General features: G+C 26.6%; 2 protein-coding genes across 8 annotated transcripts in view; one reads left to right on the forward strand and one right to left on the reverse strand.

The window, feature by feature from the left end:
• The window catches only part of LOC134827474 (solute carrier family 12 member 4), a 118,705-nt gene that overhangs the window by 80,532 nt on the left and 15,437 nt on the right, over positions 1–22,736 (forward strand). For all 7 annotated transcript variants that reach the window (XM_063840137.1, XM_063840136.1, XM_063840139.1 and 4 more), the window contains 7 exons: positions 14,706–14,776; positions 16,568–16,700; positions 16,766–16,899; positions 18,876–18,958; positions 21,663–21,765; positions 22,085–22,190; positions 22,254–22,383. In XM_063840137.1, the coding sequence (XP_063696207.1) occupies positions 14,706–14,776; positions 16,568–16,700; positions 16,766–16,899; positions 18,876–18,958; positions 21,663–21,765; positions 22,085–22,190; positions 22,254–22,383 (760 nt within the window). The remainder of the gene's footprint in view (positions 1–14,705; positions 14,777–16,567; positions 16,701–16,765; positions 16,900–18,875; positions 18,959–21,662; positions 21,766–22,084; positions 22,191–22,253; positions 22,384–22,736) is intronic.
• Positions 5,630–7,614, reverse strand: LOC134827943 (organic cation transporter protein). Its single transcript, XM_063840853.1, has 4 exons — positions 7,091–7,614; positions 6,883–7,037; positions 6,574–6,742; positions 5,630–6,511 (listed from the first exon to the last, which is right to left on the reverse strand). Exons 1-4 carry the CDS (start codon positions 7,612–7,614, stop codon positions 5,731–5,733), a joined length of 1,629 nt encoding a protein of 542 aa, XP_063696923.1. The 3' UTR covers positions 5,630–5,730.

Raw genomic sequence — 22,736 nt, forward strand, 5'->3', positions numbered from 1 at the left:
TTTTCATTTTTAATAAAAAAAATGGCTAAAACTTGTGCAAAAATATTTCATTGCCAGTAGTCTAAAATAACATTTTTGCATGTTATTTCCATGTTCATTGAGACGTAAAAAGGGCAAAAAACAAGACAAAAACATGCCAATCAAAAATTGAAATTCAAATTCATCTCGAATCATAATCATTTTTATTCCAATAGACAAGTTGATGAAATTTTCTTGTTGGTCTCTTACTCATTATTAAAAAGAAAAAGAAATCCAAAGTTAATTTTGCAAACAATATTTTTTTTTTTTTTGCTAAAAGTTCGTGATCAAGTGTCAACATTAATTTATTGCTGTAAGAGCACTATTGCAGTAATTGACCCAAGTTTTTTATATCAGTAGATTTAAAAGAATATAATACTAAAACGGAAGATTAAATTACATGGACCTTCCTTTTTTGTGTTTTGAGAATGTAAAAAAGCTATGAAAGGATAAACGAGAGATAAATTCTCAAAATCCTCTTTTTGTGGACAATTAAAATATGGAAATGTGTGTAAAAAAAACAATTGTAAGTTTTTCTGATACATTTCATTTATCTTCTAAATAAAAAAAAATCATGTAACAAGTTATGTCAATCCTCAAAATGTTAATTTTTTATAAAGTCATTAAAATTTTTCCATAATACTACAAAAAAAAATGAAGCAAATTTCTCACTAATGAGCTACAAAAATTAAATTTTTAAGATAACCAACATGCTTTACATGAATAAAGCTTAAAATTATTAGAGCTGGAAACTTTAACGATTATTTTTAACTTTATTTGCATATCTTGCGAATTAAATGGGACATTTTTTAAATATAAAACTGTTAAAAATTCCTTAATTCAATGTTGCGTTATACGCATTAAAAAGGCGAACAAAAGTTTTTTTTTTCAAAATATTCAACTTAACTTTTGACTCTTTTGATAGAATTTTCGACATCCTCATTTTTATACCAATTTTGGCACGAGAGAGATGATAAAATGTTGTAAATGTCATTGCTTGCGATTCGCTACAAGTTCGTTATGAAAAACAGATGATACAACATGTTTCCATGTTTTTCGTTCATGTTAACGACATTTACAAATGATGACATTTTTTGTATTTTTTTAACGCGTGTATCGAAAAAACTCGACAAATTTAGGTTGAGCTTCAATTATAAATGCTTTGATCAGCGAAATCCTAACTAAATAACGAATTTCACTTGAAAGCTTCTTCACAGCAAATTGACTAATAGAGCACAATACGCCCATCAATCATAATCACTGCAAGGTCATATATACTTGAATGTTATAAAAACCACTAAAGTACAGAATTTTTTCTTCCTTTTTCCGCGTTTTCGTTATCTTCGTTACTCATGAGTCTTCCATTATTAAAACAAGGATACTCAAGAAAAATCATATTTTATAGTTTTTTTTTTTCGTTTTTTCGGTAAACAAATAAACAGATTGACGGAATAAGGAAAGAACATAATTTGCAATTCAACGCACATGTTCCGCATTGTACACATTTTTCATGAAATTTATCTTTTTTGAGGCTGGAAGCCTTTCAACATGCCCCTTATTGCTAAGTATGACTACATTAAATAAGATTTCATCTTTTTCTCCCGATTTTTCTTTTTTTTTTATCCCTTATGTAAATGGAAACATTCCTTTGATTATAAGTTAGATTATATAAACAAAAAAAAGAGAAAAAATAACAGTTGATCACTAATGAGGCAAAACAGAAAATTGATACCTTTTTTTCTAATAATACGCAACAAGAAATTTCAAGCGAGACTTTGTAATTTTTTCAACTTGTTAGACGTTAGCTGTATCATGTTGTTGAATTGCTTATCATTATAAAAAAACATCATCGAAATGAAATTATTTGCAACAGCTGCATGTTGTAAAAAATTGTGAAAGTCTTAAGTACCGCATTTTTCAAAAAAAAAAAAAAAAAAAATAAATAAATAATAAATAAATAAAATTATAACAACAATGTTTTATATTAAGTTGTTTAAAGTAGTATTAATAAAAGTTGCGGGAAAATTAAAAATAAATCCAAATGATTTTTTTTTATTAAATTTAATTTTTTTTAATCTAACTTTTAATAAAAAATTTAATTAAAATTAATTTAATTAAAAAATAATTTTATCTAATTTTATTTAAAAAAAAAAATAATTAATATAATTAAAATTCTTTTTAGTTTTTTTTTTAATTTAAAAAATTAAATGATAATAATTAACGCCCAGTGGGAAATTTGGGCCTTTTTTTTAGACCCTCAGGGTCTAAAATAAAGGCCCTAAAGAGTTTTCTTAACAGTTTTCCAACTTTTTGTTGGTTTTTTGAGAAAATTTTTTTAGAAAAATGAAATTTTGAGTAAATTTAATGATTTGCAGCCAAAAATTTCTATCTTTCTGATGCAAAAATATATTTAATTATTATAAGTATGAATAATAGAATTAGGTCTAAAAAGTAGAATTTTCACAATAATTAGCGAGTTAAAATCGGATTATTGAGCCATTAAATATTTAATTTACTGTAATTTTAATTTTTCTAAAAAAAATTCTCAAAAAACCAACAAAAAGTTGGAAAACTGTTAAGAAAACTCTTTAGGGCCTTTATTTTAGACCCTGAGGGTCTAAAAAAAAGGCCCAAATTTCCCACTGGGCGATAATTTATTTTTTGATTCAAATAAAATTATTTTTTCATTTTATTTATTTTCAATTTAATTTAATTTTAAATTTATTTTTTAACATTAATTTAACATTTAATTTAAAATATTATTTTTATTAAATTTTGAAAAAAAAAATTAAATATTTTGTAATGAAAATTATCATAACTCGTACTTGAAAAAAAATCTTATATTTTACTTTTTTTATTTTTCCGCAACTTAATAAAAAAAACCATTTGAATAAAAAAAAACAAACAGAAGAGCAAATATAAAAATGGTTAAACAAACAGAGAAGTGTTCTCCATAATAGCATTTATGGCAAAAAGTGAATTTTTCTCATAATAGAATGAATAGCAAAAAAAAAATATAAAAGATTGAATGCATTTTGTATAAGAGAGGAATGTTTCTCTAATTAACTTTATAAAAATTTACTCGGTTCAAAAATATCAAATTCCATTTGAAAGCATTTGATTTTTTTCTTCTTCTGTTTTTTTAGAACTAACAATTTATGCAAGTTTGCTTTCCGCCTGTTTCGTTAATAAAAATTTATTATTTGAACTATTTTCGCTTTATTTTAGTAACTCGATTAATTCAAGACACGTAAATTATTGGAATTTAGTTGATTCCTTCATTGAAGAGGAAAAGGCGTTCCGGATCATTTTCTGCTGTAAAACTTTTCCATAAATCGCAAAAAGACAACCGTTAAAACACTTTTTGGTCCCTTTTCGTGTTTATTTTTTTTTTGTATTTTCCTTTTTTTTTGAAAACTGAACTAAAACATAATCTCCTTATAAATTGTCATGATCTACAAAAAAAAAGTTTCGTTGTGAAAAGGGTCTGATAATGTTGTATAATAAGGTTGCTGATTTAATTACTTTTTTTCTTCGCCATGCACAAAAACAGTAGAAAATAAAAAGAGACATGAAGCTCAAAGGATTTACAAGAATGTGTCGCAAAACTGAATGAACGTCTTCATAAGATAATATTTGTCTATAATATTTTTTTTCTCATCGTGTTGGCTGACTTTTGCAAAAAAAAAGACATAAACAAGAGACGAATATTATCAACATTCTTGTAAAAAAAAAACTACATTGTTCTACTTGAGATAGTAAATGTTTTGTGTCTCCATTTATTTTTATTTTCTCCTCTCAAGTATCAGTGTTTTTAAATTGCCCTTCTTTGTACATATTTCACTAACAAAAAGTATTAAAGAATTTAGTTTGAGAAAGGGCATGATACATTTTTTATGTCGCCTGATATGTGGCAATGACATTTTATTCAAGCAACTTGATAAAGAGACAAAAAAAGATAAGAAATCTGTTCAGGTCACACACAAAAGAAAAGTGTATTTACATTTCCATCGCTCCTGTTTACTCAGGTAATTCTCACAAATTTATTAGTTGAACAAAGAAAGATTTTTTTTGCTTTTTGGAAAAAACCATGGCAATTTATTGCATACCTAAGTAACCCTTTTGTGATATTTGAAAGCATCGGAAATTGGTAAAAAAGAATTTTTTTTGTGATACGCTTTCAAACAAAGAAGATCAAAGCTTGAAAATCTGTTAGAAAGTATTTAGATTCGATTTTGAAAAGAATTTACAGAATTGAAGTAAACAAAAAATCTTTTGTACAGATGTTTAGATAAATAATCGCATAAAGCTTTGAATCATTAACACCACTCCGACAGCATTTAACAAAATAACGGGCTTACATGATCATTAAACATGAGTACGAACGAAGATAGAGACAACAGTAAATTTGATAGTAAGACACTTACAACCGCAAACCACATGAAAAAGCTCTTTTGTAACCCACAATCATGATGGGGATCTTTCACAAAAAGTCACCATCATTCTCATGGTTGTTGTATAGAGAAAGAGACGCCGCAAACTCATACGACGACGACGAAAAAGGAGCTGTTTGATTAATTACTATACAGATTTGCGAAGCACAATCTCATGAATTGTCTGCTCATCTCACCCCATTTTTTTTTCGTTGGTTGTCGTTGACATAAAATCGTGTATCGTTTGCACTCGGTTCACGATATCAACTTACTAAATGCTTTTAACCGTCACTTGTGTTACATAATGTCATTTCCCGTTATATGCGGAGCCATTTTCCATATTTTCACGAGACAAGCAGTGTGTGTAGATGAAATATAGATGACAAAGTTTCGCATTCTCAAAGTGGTTGCATTATAAATGAGATGTGTAATTAAAATTATTGCAGTTTCTTAATGGCATTTGTGAGAATAAGTGTTTGTGTGTATGAGTATCAAATAAGGAAGCAAAGAGGTGTTTTAATGTAAATACTTACACGATGTACCTTCAGAGAGAGAGTGAGTAAACAAAATTGGGTCAACATGTTTTTATCAGGGTCGAAAATACTTTCAGTCAAAAAAAAAACATAGCTTTTGCTTAATTAAAAGTTACAAATAAGTGGATATTTGACTTAAATTTAAAAGTAAAAGCTAATTTACTTTTGCTTAAGTAAAAGGTAAAGTCAAAATTAAAAGTTTAATTTTTCAAAAAATTTATTTTTTTATTTTGAATTTTTTTCGAAATTTTTCGTGAAATATTGAAATTTTTGAAAAATTAAGCTTTTAATTTTGACTTATTTAAACTTTTAATTTAAAATTTTGTCTTAAACTTAAACAAAAGAAAATTAGCTTTTAGACTTTTACTTTTAACCTTTTAGTGAAAATTCAACTTAATTTGGACTTTTACTTTTAAGCAAAAGTTTTAAGTTTTTTTTGACTGAAAGTATTTTTGACCCTGGTTTTTATGACATTCAAAATTTTTTTTAAATTTTTACCATTCAAAAGACACAAAGACGAAATAAAAAAAATTAATTTAAATGAAAATGGTAAAAAGAATATGTATTAAATTAATTTCAGAATCTATTCATTGAAGGCAAGCATTTCCCCATTACTACATATTTACATTGAAAACGTCGAGTTATCACGAATTTTCCTGTAATCAACATATTTCGAATGCTTAAAGACAGCACTTTCAATGATGCACTTAGATACCTCGAAGAGCAAAGGACTTTATGCTGGCGAGTCACAATTCAACTGTTTCTGGATTCTGTTCCTCGATTTTGTCATGCAAATCTTTACCTTTTGTTTCTGGCAGAAACATTACGAGCGTTCCCGCTCCAATTGCTGTCACAGCGCAAATCGTTGTCGGAATAAACCACGCAATAATTCCAAGAAAGTCAACGACATACGGAGCGGAAATGGATCCAATATGTGACATGGCAGAACTCGTTCCTATCGCTGAATTCCTGACTTCCGTTGGAAAGAGTTCAGCTGTGTGTAAAATTACAACAATGTAAACGGCTCCGATGCAAAATCTTCCAAACATCGCTATGAACGTTATTAATGTCGTTTCATCCGTTGGCACAGCAAAAAGTATCAAAAGTGACATTCCAGCTGCATAAAATAGTATCAACGAAGTACTGCGTCGCCCGAATACTTTTAAAATGACAATTGGAACGATGCAACTTGGGATTTCAAAAATACCTACAAGAGCGATGTAAATGTAACGATTAGCGGAAAAGTTGTCGGCATTTAATGCGATGACGTAATACGAAAATGAAGACACAAACCACGCTAATTGACACACAAAGAGACGATTACGGATGATGCTCGATTTCCCATACAATAAAGAAAGTTCACGGAAAGATAAACGAAGTCGTTCCTTAAAAGTTTTTCTTTCCATTTTTGCAATTTTGAGAGATGCTGAAGAAACTTTTGGTCTCTTTGTGCCTTTGAAGATGATTTTATGAGCTTTGTCGAATTCGTTTTTGTTCATTAACCATCGAGGTGACTCATCAAGATAACTGAAAATATAAATTTTAATGAAATTTCAGCTCGAACTTGAATTTAATAAACTTGAACTTACATGCAATGAATGATCAGCAAGAATCCAGGAAGCGTTAAGCACATTTGAAGATTTCTCCATTCAGGGACTAAATATGCTATTAACGCTAATAAAAGAGATCCAATGGGATAACTGATCGAATACACAACACTTGTCCATGAACGATGTTTCTTAGCGACGGATTCTGTTACTGAAAAATACAAAAATTTGATCATTCGTAAAAATCAACTCGTAAAAATTCATTCTAAAGATGATTTCTGGTCATATGAGGTTGATATATGATAAAATAAAAAATTTCGAATTTTTGAAAATTTTGAAATTTGAACTTACAAAGAGTGTATGCTGAATTGTAAACTCCTGAACCTGCCATGCCAAGTAAAAATCTTGACAAAAAGAAAATCCAATACCATGGAGTAAGGAAGGAAACTAATCCAGCAACCATATAGATCACAGCTGAAATGTTGAATGCCAATTTTCTTCCCCATCTACTCAAAAACTGATGTCATAAATTTTTTCTTTAAAGAATTATATTTCTTACCTATCAGCAATCACTCCCAACAGAGAACTTCCGAAAAATTTTCCAACTGACAATGCCATTTGTACATTTGTTCGATACACAAGCCTATCACAAACGAGATCCCATTCCGTAACAATCGATACACTTTTTTGCTGATCATACGAAAAATACGAGTTTCCATGTTGACCACAATTCAGCTCTTTTGGTTTGGGCATCGACGATATCATATCAACAGCTTCTTCATACGATAAATTTGAGAAAATCCGATAATCGTAATCATAAATTTTGCATTTCGAGTGAGCAGCAGAAAAATTTTGCATTTGTTCAGTAGTCCATTTGTCGAGTTCGGGAATTGTGCACCAATAGTTGTCGGGCATTTGCCCGAGAAAAACATACGATGAGGTATGAAAGCCATTGAGGATGCTTGGAGTCAAACACAGAATAAAAGTGATCCAAATCCATCGACTGCCATTTCCGAGTTGTTCTAATTTGTTCAAAAGTGACTCGCGATATGCTTCTGTTTCTTCCTCGTTAATTTCTGACATTTTACTTTCTCACTTTTTGATATTTCAAATCTATTCTTATCTCAAATTTTGCGCTCTCTGAGTAAGAGTGCAGTTTTTGTTTTGAAAAAAATAATAACAACACTTTACAACACGTGAAATAAATATTTTTTGTAAGGTCAAGACCGTTCGTTGATTCGTTCACTTGTTTTTATTTTGATTTGTTCAAAATTTATTTTATCATGTGATGATCCAAAAGGTAAAAATAATTTTCGGAAAATTTAAACGTTCTTCGCAATGCATGTCAGAAACACGACTGACTTAAAGTGACGGAAATTGCACACAAACTGAAAAAGTGAAAAATTCGTGTATTAATTGTAGTATGTGTTCCATATACTATTTTGTTTTTGGAGTGAACAAGAAATAACCGTTCAAAAAATTTGAACGCACCCGAGTAACATTTTAAGAATTTTTTTAATGTAAAAGTCACAAATTCGATGATTGCTCCTCACTTTGAGAGAGACCTTAGAAATTAAAAGACGTATTTCTTTTACTTTCTCCAAAATTAGGTGAGGAATTGACGAAAATTATTATTAAGAATATGATTAAAATTAAGTTTTTTAAAAATAGGTACATGCAAAAAAGACAATTTTGTGACTTAAAATTAAAAATCTAAAATTATTCTACATTAAAAACAGGATCCATTTTGTAATTTGGAAAATTTCAACCATCTTTAAAATCCCCCATCGTTTTCATGGAGAAATATTGAAAATTTGTCAAAATTTGTTTGATGTATCAGTTCAGAACCCATCATTAGATTAAGACTCCATTTGCTTAATTTTGACATACGTAACAGCTAAATCGAGTAAAATTATTAATTTTTTATGACTTTCTTATTGAAAAAACGGAAATTATCTTTGAATGCCTATTTAATGTTTGAAAATTTAAAAATATATACTACAATTCGAATTTTCTTGCTAATTCAAGGTACTTTAATTTCTTTTAATATATATTTTAATATATATATTTATCAGAATTGTTTGATATATCAAGCATTAAATAATCGGTGAACACTTGAATACGAAGTCACTACAAACATTTCATTGAATAAGCTTATAAGAAGTAAAATAAACAATTTTCCATTGATTAATTAATTTTTTAATAAACTGAATATTTTTAAGAGTAATGTAGGTATATAAACTGATAATATATTTAAAACTTTGAAAATTCCATTATTTATGTATATATTTTGTACTCTGCTTTTTGAATGATTTAATTTTTTTCTTAAACTATTTTGATATTAAACGAACCCTGAAATCTACCTTAAACTTTTTTAATCTCAGCACAAAATTATAACAGCTCAATAAACTGAAATAATTACATTACTTTTGAATATTTATTCTGAATGGAAACCACAAATATTATTTTTAAAAAATAAAATTTTCATACAAATGTTACAAAAGACATTAAAAAAATATCACAAGGCAGTAAGAAAAGAAACGAGGTCATAAACTTTTGTTTTACGTTTACTTCCTCAAGTCATTTTTTGTCTTTGTTATTTTTTATTCAAGAAGTAAAAGATCAGTAAAAGTGTTCTGTTTTAAAGAAATCGCTCATAAACTCACCTGAAGTGATGATCTCAATTTTTGTCTTTAAAAATATTTACCGAACGAGCAAAATCTGTTCATAATCTCAATTATTCAATCATGGCGAAGCTTTTTTTTTAGATTTTTTTTACATTAAAGAAAACTCTTTCAACAAAAGATCATCACGTTTTACCTTTTTCCCTCCTTTTATGGTTATTTCATTTAGAGCGAACGACAACTCGCAGCAAAAAAATATGAAAGGAAGTTTATACCCGTTGGCAATGTATGTGGTTTTGTTTTTTTTTCATCGTTTTTTTTTTTGCCCTTACGCCTTTTTTTTAATGAATATGAATAAATGAGAGGCAACCAACATGGTTTTTTGTTCAAAAAACACACAAATTTCATCCTTCATTTAATGGATACCAAGTTAGTCCCCGTTGATTTTTGTTGCTGCCCGTTTGATGTAAAACGTGCTTCGCTTTTTGACATTTTCCAACTATGATCAAGGTTACATCTGAAGAATTTCTTTGTCGACATTTTCGTGATGTAACAATGAATGCTGGTTTGTGTTCAGATAATGGAATCACAAAGGAAGAAAAGGAAAAAGCAACTTATCTCATACAATTGAAGAAAAATTCCATTGGATAAAGGTCACGATACGCGTCAATTCTTTCAATTGAGACATTCTATTCACCGAAATTCATCTCTTTATTTTCCATATCTTCGTCGTAAGCCCCTTTTTACGTAAAATTTAATATTTTAATATTATCTGACATTCATGCGGAGGTCCACAAAAGGCACATTACCCTCAAACAGTTCAGATAGTATACAATAATAATGTAAAGAACCGGAGAAAATACCAACACTTTTGTGTGATACGGACTTTGATGTTGGTTTAGGATTTGGGAGTGTATGGGATGAAAATAACTCTATTTTGTTGATAAAACATTGCCAATCATGATTTTGTTCTTTACTAAAAATGCTGTTTACATTTTTCATAAACCACTTTATTCGGAGGTTTTTTATCTGAAAGAAAAAAAAAATATTTTTAATTTAAATTTTAAAGTTCTCTAACAACTAAAAAAACTTTTTTGTACTCCTCATTTCACAATTTAATTCTCCTCATTTCACAATTTCATACTCCTCATTTAAATTTTCCGAACTCCTTACCATCTACAGACTTTTCCCATTGAAATGCATATATTTCACAAATTTGTACTCCTCACTTCACATTTTAGTACTCCTCATGACCTTTTCACAATTTCATACACCTCACAACCTAAGGGACTGTCCTTCAGAGTCCTCAAATAACTAAAAATTACAAAAAAAAACGACAAGTTGAGTTTAATACCGCATTTTTTCTTCGAAATATGGTAAAAACTTTGATTACAAAATTTTTTTAGAAAAAAAATATAATGAGCGCTTTACATAAACTTGTTAATTTTTCAACTAAAAATGCGATGTAGATAAAGTAAAAGAGAATTTGTTAATCCTTTTGCCATTTGGGACTTCACTGAAGGTTTAAAATCCATTTAAAATCTCTTGATACTGAAGACGAAACTTTTTGATAAAAAATTAAATTCTCAACTTTTTAATATTCATACACTTCTCGACTCATACTTGACTCAATTTTAACGACTTACATTCTTTTCTCTAAATAAATAAATAAACAGAGCTTCTTCGTCAGATTTTACACACAAATTCTATAATAAAATTCAAAACATTCATCGGTCCTTTTTCTCTCTCGACTTCAACCTCATCATTGAACACTCACTCGGGTAAAGTCATGAGAAAAATGTAAAATAAATTTTAACCAGATATAATAAGGAGCTCATTTACCTTTTTTTTCTCCGTTCTTTCTTCTTCTTCTTCATTCATTAGTATTCTTTTGAGACGAGCATCAAGGACGAACGAAGATATGAGTAGAAGACGCTACTAAATTACAGTTCACCTACGAAAAAAATAATCAAATATTCATTGCACGTGATATTCTCTACCTACCTTCGTCATTACTTGCAGTAAAGCAAAAAAAAAATGGGAAAGCATAATAAATGAAGCTTCAGTAACGAAGATTAAGTAGACAGTTTTTGACAATTCATGATTTTTTTAAAGGTATTTTTGCCCCATTTGAGGGTCCTTTACGAGGATGAAAACTTTTTTTTCGTTCTATATATCGACAACGAACTGAAAAAGCGATAAAAGTATGGGAATCATCTGCTTGTGGCGAAAAAACATGCAAAGGAATGACCACATATATATTTTTATCTAATTTCACTTTTAGAACAAGACGTGCATTGAACAAGTTTTTTGTAACAATGTTCATTGATGTGTGTTTGCAAGAGACGAGAGACACAGGATGAAACGTGGATAGAATTTTTTTTTTTTTTTGATTTGTCATATATATCATTTGCGCACTCGATTCGATGGAAAATTTACTTACAAAAACGAAAGTTTTGTGATTGCATAATTTCATTCCATCAGAAAAAAATCTTGTGAAAAAAGTAAAAACAAAAATAGCCGTTCAAAGTTCTGTGAATGTTTTCGTTCGTGTTAAAGAATTTTTATTTCCATTGGAAAGTTGCCAATACTTGTCATCATGACAACGACAAGCAGGAAAAATGATGCGCACTGTCCGAAACTAATAAACTACAATATTATCACATTTTTGAATAGATTTCGCTCTAACAAAAGCGCATTCTAACAGCTATTCAACTAAATTTTAATAAACCGTTCGTTTGAAAAGTTTCATAACTCATTGAATATTGAAAATTCTATAGAGACGAAATTTTTATCAAGAGACTCGAAAGGAGGTAAAATTACCCTTTGTGCATGTTGCATCATTCATAATGATATTTATTGTAATTTATTGAAATTTTTTTATCTACATCAGGGTCGAAAATACTTTCAGTCAAAAAAAAAACTAAAAAAATTTGCTTTGAAGTAAAAGTCAAAAGTATAAGCTTCTTAAGTTTATTTACTTTTAATTAAGTAAAAACTTAAGTCAATTAAGTCAAAATTTTTTCAATAAATCAAAATATTTTCGAATTTCGAACAATTTTTTATGAAAAAAAATTTTTTTTTTTTTTTTTTGAAAAATTAAGCTTTTTATTTTGACTTAAACTTTTAATTAAGTAAAAGTTGGAATTTTATATAGTTGGAATTTATTTTTACTTAATTAAAAGTTTAAATCAAAATTAAAAGCTTAATTTTTCAAAAAAAAAATTTTTTTTTTTCATAAAAAATTGTTCGAAATTCGAAAAAATTTTGATTCATTGGAAAATTTTTGACTTAATGAACTAAAACTTTTATTTAATTAAAAGTTAATAAACTTAAGAAGCTTTTACTTTTTTTTTATTAAAATTTTTTTCGACCCTGATCTCTATTATGAAATATTTTTGACCAAATGTATCCATGTAATTAGTTTTATTTTAAGACACATTGAAGAATTTGAACAAAAAATTTATAAAATTAATTAACTTAAATAATAATTTAAGTTTAATCATTTAAAATATGCAAAAGAAAAATTTCATATGAAAAGCTAAATATTGGATAGAAATGTTTCTCATGCTTCACAATCAGTTAAGTTGATTGTTATTTTTGCACCATATGTCAAATGCTAATGAAAAAGAAGCTTATCGTAACTAATCAAGTTTATTTCAATCGATTTTTCTCTTTTTCTTGAGATCGTTCACAAAATTGTATTTTTTTTTTGCCTCGACAGTTTTTCAATTAATTTTGAAGCACATTTTTTGCTCTGCTTTAATTAAATTGCTTTAATAATGGAGACGCCTGTTTTTTTCTCTACATAAAATTATTTCGAAAGAGAAAAAAAATTACAAAGGACAGCAAACCATAAATTTAGTGGTAACGTGTTTAATTTTTTTCCCTTTTTTTTGACTGTTACAAAAAGTGAAAAAAAAAAAGTTCAAAATAACCAGAGCGAGTTGTTTGCTTTGTTTCAGGACAGCACACCGGAAATGATACATGAAAATTTATTTATTCTCTCTAACGATAACATCACATTGTGCATTGTAAAGCCATTTAGTTGTGGTTTTCAACAAAATATTAATGACGATTCATAAATGTTTGGCGTTTCTAAAAAAAAACTTTTGCCAAAAACTCTTAGGTAGACAAATTGTATTGCATGCCAGAAAATTATGGAAATATACATTATTATAACAAAGTCATGCCAACGGTCACATATTTAGTTGGAAAAAGCATAAAAAAATATATTATTATTAAAAGCATGACTGTGTCTAATTTTTAATGTGATGATTTTTTATGATTATCATTATAAATAATAATTTTGAGAGAAAATTCGAAAAGGTGTTTAATTTCATCAAAAACTGCTAAGTCACGAATAAATTGATAAATATAAAAGAGAAACAATAGGAAAGGATTGAATGTCAAGGAGAATAATTTTAAAATAAACGAATTTAAATTACGGTGCTTTGTAATTTGGAATAATTATTTTCCCAAAAACTTTAACCAACAATATGTTTAATATTTAAATTATTTTACTCCGCAATTTTGTATAATTTTAATGTTGTAGATTATGATTTGCCATAAGGAGAAAATATAAATACAATAGAGTTTTTTAGTCGAATAATGATAAAAAAGTTTAAAAAACTCATAATTTTTTTTTTAGTTTTCGAATTTAAAAAAATTACAAAAAAAAATTAAAAAAATATTTTAAAAAAATCATTAAAAAAATTTTTTAAAAAAATATTTTAAAAAAATATTAAAAAAAATATTTTAAAAAAATATTAAAAAAATATTTAAAAAAATATTTAAAAAAAATATTTAAAAAAATATTAAAAAAAAATATTTTAAAAAAATATTTAAAAAAAATATTTTAAAAAAAATATTAAAAAAAAAAAAATATTTAAAAAAAATATTTAAAAAAATATTTTAAAAAAAATATTAAAAAAATACTTTAAAAAATATTTCAAAAAATATTAAAAAATTATTTTAAAAAAATATTTAAAAAAAATATTTTAAAAAAATATTTTAAAAAATTTTAAAAAAAATTAAAGTTTAATCTTGTATAACTCCTTTTGTTAACGATGCTTTAATCCCTTAAAATATCACATACAAAAGATCCAAACGTGAAACTTTTTAAAGTTTAGTAAACCTAATCCTATTGAGTTTAGTTTCATATTTATTATAATTCACGGCGACACTTGTAAAGTTTTAGGATAAAATTTTTAAACTTTTATCCTCTAAATTTTATAAAATTTGTCTTATTTTGATTGTAGAATCATAAAATCTACATCAAAAAAATTCATTAAACATAACTAACCACTTTTACTTCTGTTTCGCCTTAAAATCTTGTAATTTAATTAAAATCTATAACCACGTCACCATCGAAACCACTCATTACGACATTTTACAAGCAAGTAGCAATGATTCTCACAAGTAAAACGAACCAATTAAATTACTGCGTTTTTCGTTTCTACGTAGACACATTTTATTCAAAGCAAATACTGCCAATTAGTGAAACCACAAATAATTATTTTTTTCTCTTTTCCTCTTTTTTTATCACAGGTGAACCGGCAGACGATCAACCATTTGTAACAAAAACTAAAGATGTCGATACAAACTTATATCTTTATTCGGTAAGTAAACCTTGTTAGTTGTCGAGGGCATTTCATTATTTTTTTTCTTTTTTTTTATTGTTATCTCGCATTGTGTGCGAGCAATAAAAAAAATCAGCACAAAAAGGAGACAAAAATACGATAATAGCACCGATGATGTAATAAATGATAAAAAAAGCCACGAACAGATACAACAACAAAAAAATTACACCGTTTAATCTGCAGCGACATGAGAGTTAAATACAAACCAGTAACAGGCACAAAAAAAAGCTGACTCGTAAAATGCTGCCTTGTTTGAGTGTCTTGTGTGTGTTCAAGTGAAGATTTTTTATGGATCGAGCGTTATTAATGTCTTTTAATGGAGAGGAAAGGAACAAAATGTTGAGGGAGATAATGGTCTATGGAAAGCGGAATTTATGATTAGATTAAAGCATTAAAGTAAAATATGCCTTTTGGAAAATTTTCTCTTTAGTTGATATCAATTTTAAAATTTAACAGTAAAATTTATTAAAATTAATTCATTGCGTCAGATAGTAAAATAAATATATCAAAATGATTGATTGATCGATAGGGTGATTTTAATGAGTATCTTTTGACATTTAATTAATATTTTAACATCAGATACAATTCTTTTATATTTTCAGTACAAATTATTGTTAATAAATGTCAAAGAAATTCACAGATCGTTGACATCTGAAAAGGCATCGCGTTCTCTGATCTTTTCCAAAATAAAAAAAAAAAATAAGAATTGACGCAAATTGTCGTTCTTTGTTAACGTGAAAGCCCTCACTCAACATTTCCATTATTGTCTGAAAATACAAACTGAACATGCCCACAAAAAATGTTTGATTCCCGCATTCTAAACACGAAAGATAGAAACCTTTTTACGCTTTTTTTTTTGGGAGAAATTCAATGTAAAAAGAGGTAGCAACACAATTTTCCCGCTCCGCATTCGGTAAAACGAAATTCCTTTACGCCCAAGTAAATATTATATTCGGTTTGTTGCGTTATTTCAAACAAAAAAATTCGTAGAAGTAAAATTTAATTCCTATCTGTCTGGCGTGCGATTTTTTTATGAAGCGTTCTTTTTTGATGAGTTGTAGAATAAAATACGAAATGTAGGATTAATGAGTTTTTTATGAGGTTTTAGGCCGCTTTAAGTAAAACCAAATGAAGCTCAATAGTTTTGGGCAAAATAAAAAAAAAAGTTAAAAATATAATCAAAAATTACCAAATTTCATAATTTTTTAAAACATTTTCAAGAAAATTTTTCAATTTTTAGTACCTAATTGTTGTATTGAAAATCGTATTTCGACATGAAATTTTCTTTAAAAAAAAAATTCATAAAAATTATTGATTTTTTTTTCAAAAAAATTTTGACAGTTATTTTTATGATATTAATTTTTTTATCCTTTATAGTTTGTTTTTTTTATATATTTTTTTTTAAATAAAAATGATTTTTAAAGTTAAAAAACTCAAAAAAAATTTTATATTTTTCTTTTTTTTTATATTTTTTTTTTATATTTTTTTTATATTTTTTTCAATTTATTATTTTTTAAATATTTTTTTTATATTTTTTTATTATTTTTTAATCTTTTTTTTTTCAATTTTAATTAAAATGTTTTTAAATCAATTTTTTAATAAACAAATATCAATGTAAAAAATTAAAACAACAAAAATATTGATTAACGATCAAAAATTTTTAAAAAATTTCGCATTTTGTATGAAAAAAAAAGTATTTCGAAATAATTTATTTTTTTTTTTAAATAAAAATAAATAATAATCCATTTCTCTTCCTTTTTTTATTTTCAGGATGAAATTCATGAACGTCCTCAAATTACTACGCTTATATCATCGTTGGCCAATTATTCAAATACAATCCCGTCAGCTTCCGCTGAAGATGAAGGTGCAGAGGGAAAAGGAGCTCCGCCATCTGCCCAAATGGGTAATTTGCTTCATTTTTGACTTTTATTGCTGTGTCTAATAATGGCTATAATAATAATTTTTCAGGTACGCTTGTCGGTGTGTTCCTGCCATGCATCCAAAATATTTTCGGTGTCATATTATTTATTCGGTTAACATGGGTTGTCGGTACAGCTGGAGCTATTTGTGGATTTTTAATTGTACTTACATGTTGTTGTGTGGTAAGCATTTCCTTTGTGTATTTTTTAAATCTGAAAAATTTAAAAAAAAAACTTAATAAAAAAAAATTTTTTATTCAAAATATTAAAATTTTATACCGTTCGTCTCTAACACATATCAAAATGATGTAATAAAATAGATAGCATCTTGTGTAACATACATGAATAAATTTGAATTGGGTTAGGGAAGATTTTCCATAAAATTGCCTTAATTTTTGTTTCTCTACTGTGCTTCACTTTTTTGTGTTAAATTTCAACAGTTACTTTAAACTTAAAATACTTTAAACAAATAAATTTAATCGCCCATTCTTTATTCAAATGTAAAATAATGCAAAAAGCGATGATCACGTACCATCAGGATACCCTTCCATTTTCCATTTAGCTGTACAAATATTTTACAAAATAATAAATTGCTCGTATTTGTTTTATTGTACGTGAGTTCGTTCAATACAAAAATCACGTGTCAGTCCGGGCTTGTCATTTCGGCTTAATTGATCGAAATGACTGAAACATGTTTAACGGATTTTTTTTGTCAATTAAAAAAGTTTTTGGAAACAAAAATTTGAGGCTTATAAAAAGTACCGTTATGTAGAGAATGCTGAGAGAAAAAAAAAATACAAAAATTCAAATGAAACAGAAAACTGTAGATAAATTAAGAAAAGGCTAATTTTGAAGTTAAGAGTGTTACAAGTTACATTTTCTCTTAAATTTTCGACTTTTTTAAAGTATTTTTTTTTTATAATTTATAGTTGTATTTTTTTAAATGTTTCTGACACAAAAATTACAAATTTTTCATAAAATCAAAAAATAAATTAATAAAAATTCATTAAAATAATTCATTCTCAAAAATTATTTTAAAAATATTGAAAAATTTCGAAATTTCTTAAAATAAAACTTAAAATCTGTTTCTAAAAATTAAAAAAAAAATTAACAAAATTTATTAATGTGTGAAAAACTTGTTGTTCTTTTACTGCCAAAAAAGAGCTTAACACAATTCAACAAAAAATTCCTTGAAAAATGTAAATCAACGTCAAATTCAAAGCTTTTCTTCAATTCGTGAAAGTATAAATTTACCGCTTAAACTTAATAACCAAAACGTTGAGAGGCATCTCTTTGATGATTCCAATAAAAAAAAACACAAAAAAGAGAATTTAACGAAAAAGAAACAAATTTTTCATTAAATATTGATAAAATTCTGTGGAGAATAATTTCTTTCTTGTTATCCTTTCACATTACAAAAACAAGTGTGCAAACAACGAACAAAGAAGAAAGAACCTTCGGAATCGTTTTGAACCCCATTACACAAAATATTTATGATGATAATGATTATTACTTATACATGCGGCATATTGCGTTGCCGAAATATTTGAGCAAAGGGATCAACGAATTTTTTTCTTGCAGTCCTATAAAAATAACAAAGAACATCTTGGAAAAAAAATGTCGTCATCGTAACCTTGAAGATAAGCACTAACAAAAAATATAAGGGTGAAAAAGAAGTATTTTTAATGGAAAATAAACATTTGCTTGTCTCTTTGGGACATTGAGTGCGTTGTTGTTGTTGTTTCACTAAAAATAACAACATCTTGAAGCTAACTTAGCAAGACGTAATGTCACAAGATAATTCATAAATAAAGATATGAGACAAGAGTTATTATTATTATCGTAAGCTCGAAAAGGCTTAAAACGTGAAGCACTCAAATTCATAAACAAAAAATATCCGAATCGAATCGAACTAAAACAAGCGAAAAACAATTTTATAAATTGAATAAAAGGCGCGAAATTCGTCTGAAAGTAAACAGAAAACAAATCGAAATGTCAATAAACGGAAAAAAAATTCATAAACTTGCTGTTTATTCACTGTCGAGTATCTCGAGACGAGCTAATTTATTTTTCTAAGCAGAAATAAACAAAATTCCTCTCGACATATTTATGTTACCATCACATTTTAATTTTAAAAAACATTTTCTCCCTTTTTCTAGACTATGCTAACGGCTATTTCGATGTCTGCGATCGCAACCAATGGCGTTGTACCGGCGGGCGGCAGTTATTTTATGATATCACGGTAAGAGTTTTTTTTTCTTTTATTGTTATTTTCCTTATTTATTTATGTTAATGATACTTAAACAACAAGCCATATTTTATTTATATTAGTTTAAATGCTTTAGTGATATAATAATAGAGCAATAATAATAAAATTGTGTGAGAGAAGAAAAATTTTTTTATTAAAAGTATTTTATTAACGATATAAATTTTCCGCTTCTCGATTAAATGAAGAGGGCGACAATTTTATGTCAAGGTAGCTATAAATTTGATTTCAATAATGTGATTGTGAATTTGTTAATTACAAAAATTAATTAATGTAAATCGTTCGTTATGCTATGAAAAATATTTTGTTTCGTAAAATATTAAGTTCAAAAGAAATAAAAAAAATAATAATTTAAAATAATTTAATAAAAAAAAAAAAAAATAAAAAAAAATTTTGAAGTTTTCAACTGCGAAAGTCAATTTTTATACTATTTTCTTTTATATTTTTAAAATATTTTTTTTTTAAATATTTTTTGAAATTTTTTTTAAATGAAAATAAAATATAAAAATTGTAATTAGTTAATTTTTTTTTGTGTCAATTCATTAAGAGATTTAAATTTTTATACTTAACATAACTTTATTTTTGTCAAATCTTGCTCCAAATGGATAGAAATTTGTCAGAGGGCTCTAATTTATCATTTTTAATCATTTTATAACTCAAAACTGCCAAAAAATTGAAACTGAAAAAAAATTTTTTCTTTGACATAGTTTTGTTTTAAAAACTAAATCAAGAGCAAAAAAACTGTGTCAAAAACTGTGTCAAAGCTATTTTTGTCAAATCTTGCTCCAAATGGATAGAAATTTGTCAGAGGGCTCTAATTTATCATTTTTAATCATTTTATAACTCAAAACTGCCAAAAAATTGAAACTGAAAAAAAATTTTTTCTTTGACATAGTTTTGTTTTAAAAACTAAATCAAGAGCAAAAAAAAAAAACTGTGTCAAAGCTATTTTTGTCAAATCTTGCTCCAAATGGATTGAAATTTGTCAGAGGGCTCTAATTTATCATTTTTAATCATTTTATAACTCAAAACTGCCAAAAAATTGAAACTGAAAAAAAATTTTTTCTTTGACATAGTTTTGTTTTAAAAACTAAATCAAGAGCAAAAAAACTGTGTCAAAAACTGTGTCAAAGCTATTTTTGTCAAATCTTGCTCCAAATGGATAGAAATTTGTCAGAGGGCTCTAATTTATCATTTTTAATCATTTTATAACTCAAAACTGCCAAAAAATTGAAACTGAAAAAAAATTTTTTCTTTGACATAGTTTTGTTTTAAAAACTAAATCAACAGCATAAAAACTGTGTCAAAAACTGTGTCAAAGCTATTTTTGTCAAATCTTGCTCCAAATGGATAAAAATTTGTCAGAAATTTATCAAATCAAATCTAATAAAAACTCCAGGTATAAATTGATTTATAAATGTAATTTGTTTTATCATTTTTAAATATTAAAATGCCAAAAAATTCAAAGAATATTAGGAAAAAAAATTCTCAAAAAAAATAAAAGTATTTTTTTTCATTTAAACTAAAAATAAATAAAAACTCACTTTTTCACTGCCAAAAAAGTTGTTTTTTATAAAAAAAAAAACTAAATGTCAAAATATTCAAATCTTGCTCCAAATATGAAATTTTTTGCTCTAATTTATCATTTGACATAGTTTTGTTTTGTTTTTGAAAACTAAAAAACAAAAAAACTTGTGTCAAAGCTATTTTTGTCAAACATGTTGCTCCAATAATAAAAGTAGCAACTGTGTCAAAAAAAAATTTTTTTTTTGAATTTTTTTTCAAATCTTGCTCCAAATGGATGAAAAGAGGGGCTCTTCAAACTTTAAAATTATGTTTCAAATCTTTCCAAATTAAAATAAATATAATAAAAACTTTTCAAAAACTAAATTAATTAAATTTTTTCTTTATAAAGTGTAACTATTTTTGTTTAAATGAAATCAGAGGGCTCTAATTATATTTATAAATCATTTTATAACTCAAAACTGCCAAAAAATTGAAACTGAAAAAAAATTTTTTCTTTTCGGAATAAAAATTAATCACAAAATGAATTATTTTTTGCTAATTTTTCGTTATTTTTTATTTTGACAATAAATTTTGAGCTTTTTTGTCAAATCTTGCTCCAAATGGATTGAAATTTGTCAGAGGGCTCTAATTTATCATTTTTATTCATTTTATAACTTAAAAATGCCAAAAAATAGAAACTGACATAGTTTTGTTTTGAAAACTAAATCAAAACAAAAAAACTGTGTAGGAATGTTATTTTTGTCAAATCTTGCTCCGTCAGAGGGGCTCTAATACTTTAAAATTATGTTTCTTTCCCTTAAATAAATATAATAAAAACTTTTCTCAGGTATATTAATTAAAGTTATAAATGTAACTTCTGTTTTAATATATAAAATGATTGCATTTAGATAACGAATATTCGGAATTAAAATTCATCACAAAAATTATAATAAAAGTAGCATTTTGAGTTTTTTGTCGTAATGAAAAATTTTCAAACTTTTACTGAAGAGGAAATTAAAAGAGTTAGAATTTATTCATCCGTGACAATTCGAAAAGTAAACTCTTTCTATAAAGTTAAAGTTTTTTATAATAAAAATATGTTTTTGATCTAATAATTAATTTTTAACAAATATTGAAATTTTTGCTAATTTTTGCTTTTTTTTTATTTTAACAGAGCACTTGGTCCGGAGTTCGGCGGCGCAGTAGGAATGTTATTTTATACAGGAACGACCTTAGCTGCTGCCATGTACATCGTGGGTGCTGTTGAAATTGTTTTGGTAAGCATGTTATCATTTTAATACCGACAATAATAAACTTTGTTATTTTTCTGCCTTCGACATAGTTACGAACATTTCCCCAAAAAAGATTCTTTTGTCATTTTTGGTCATTTAAAAATATTTATACGTTTTTTTTCGTACATACATTAAGATGTTTTTGGTTCACTCTTTCATTTCGATTCTTTTTTGGGACATGACACGACAACATGCGTTCCTAACAACTTCGATAATGATGACATAGTTACCATATCATCATCCATTATAGTTAGCATAGTAATTCGATCTAATTTTTTTGTGTGTTTATACGTTTTCCTTTCAGACTTACATGGCGCCATGGTTATCAATATTTGGTGATTTTACAAAAGATCCTAATATTATGTATAATAATTTTCGTGTTTATGGCTCCATTTTGTTAGTCATCATGGGTAAGTTTCTTTTTTTTTCACTCATCGCAACTAGAATAATTTTTGAATTTTTCATATTTTCAGGTTGTATTGTGTTCGTTGGTGTAAAATTCGTTAACAAATTCGCTGGTGTCGCCTTGGCATGTGTCATTTTCTCCATAATTGCTGTTTACGTTGGCATCTTTACAAATATCAAAGGAAATGATAAATTACAGTGAGTACAATTATAACGCTCTCTTACTTTTACGCAGGGCTTCGTATGACAATCATCATTATCGTAAAAAAAGAAAGAAAGAAAGAACACATGTCGCATGTTGATGAAAAAAGTAACAGAAAAATAATATCTATGCGAGACTTGGGTATTGTTAGACTTCCCATTATCATTATTATCGTTATAAGGAGACGACGAAAGGTGTTTTTCTATTGTTATATTGCCGTTAAGAGATTCAAGCAGGATGAAGATGTTAATCCCAACATTGTTACACCTTAAGAGTGTCTTTTACATGTTTTCCTCTGTTTTAAATTTATTTTTTTCATGAAATTTCGTTCTGTTTTGAAAAAGTTGAG

This window comes from Culicoides brevitarsis, chromosome 1 (genome assembly GCF_036172545.1).
Source record: "Culicoides brevitarsis isolate CSIRO-B50_1 chromosome 1, AGI_CSIRO_Cbre_v1, whole genome shotgun sequence".
Lineage (NCBI taxonomy): Eukaryota > Metazoa > Arthropoda > Insecta > Diptera > Ceratopogonidae > Culicoides > Culicoides brevitarsis.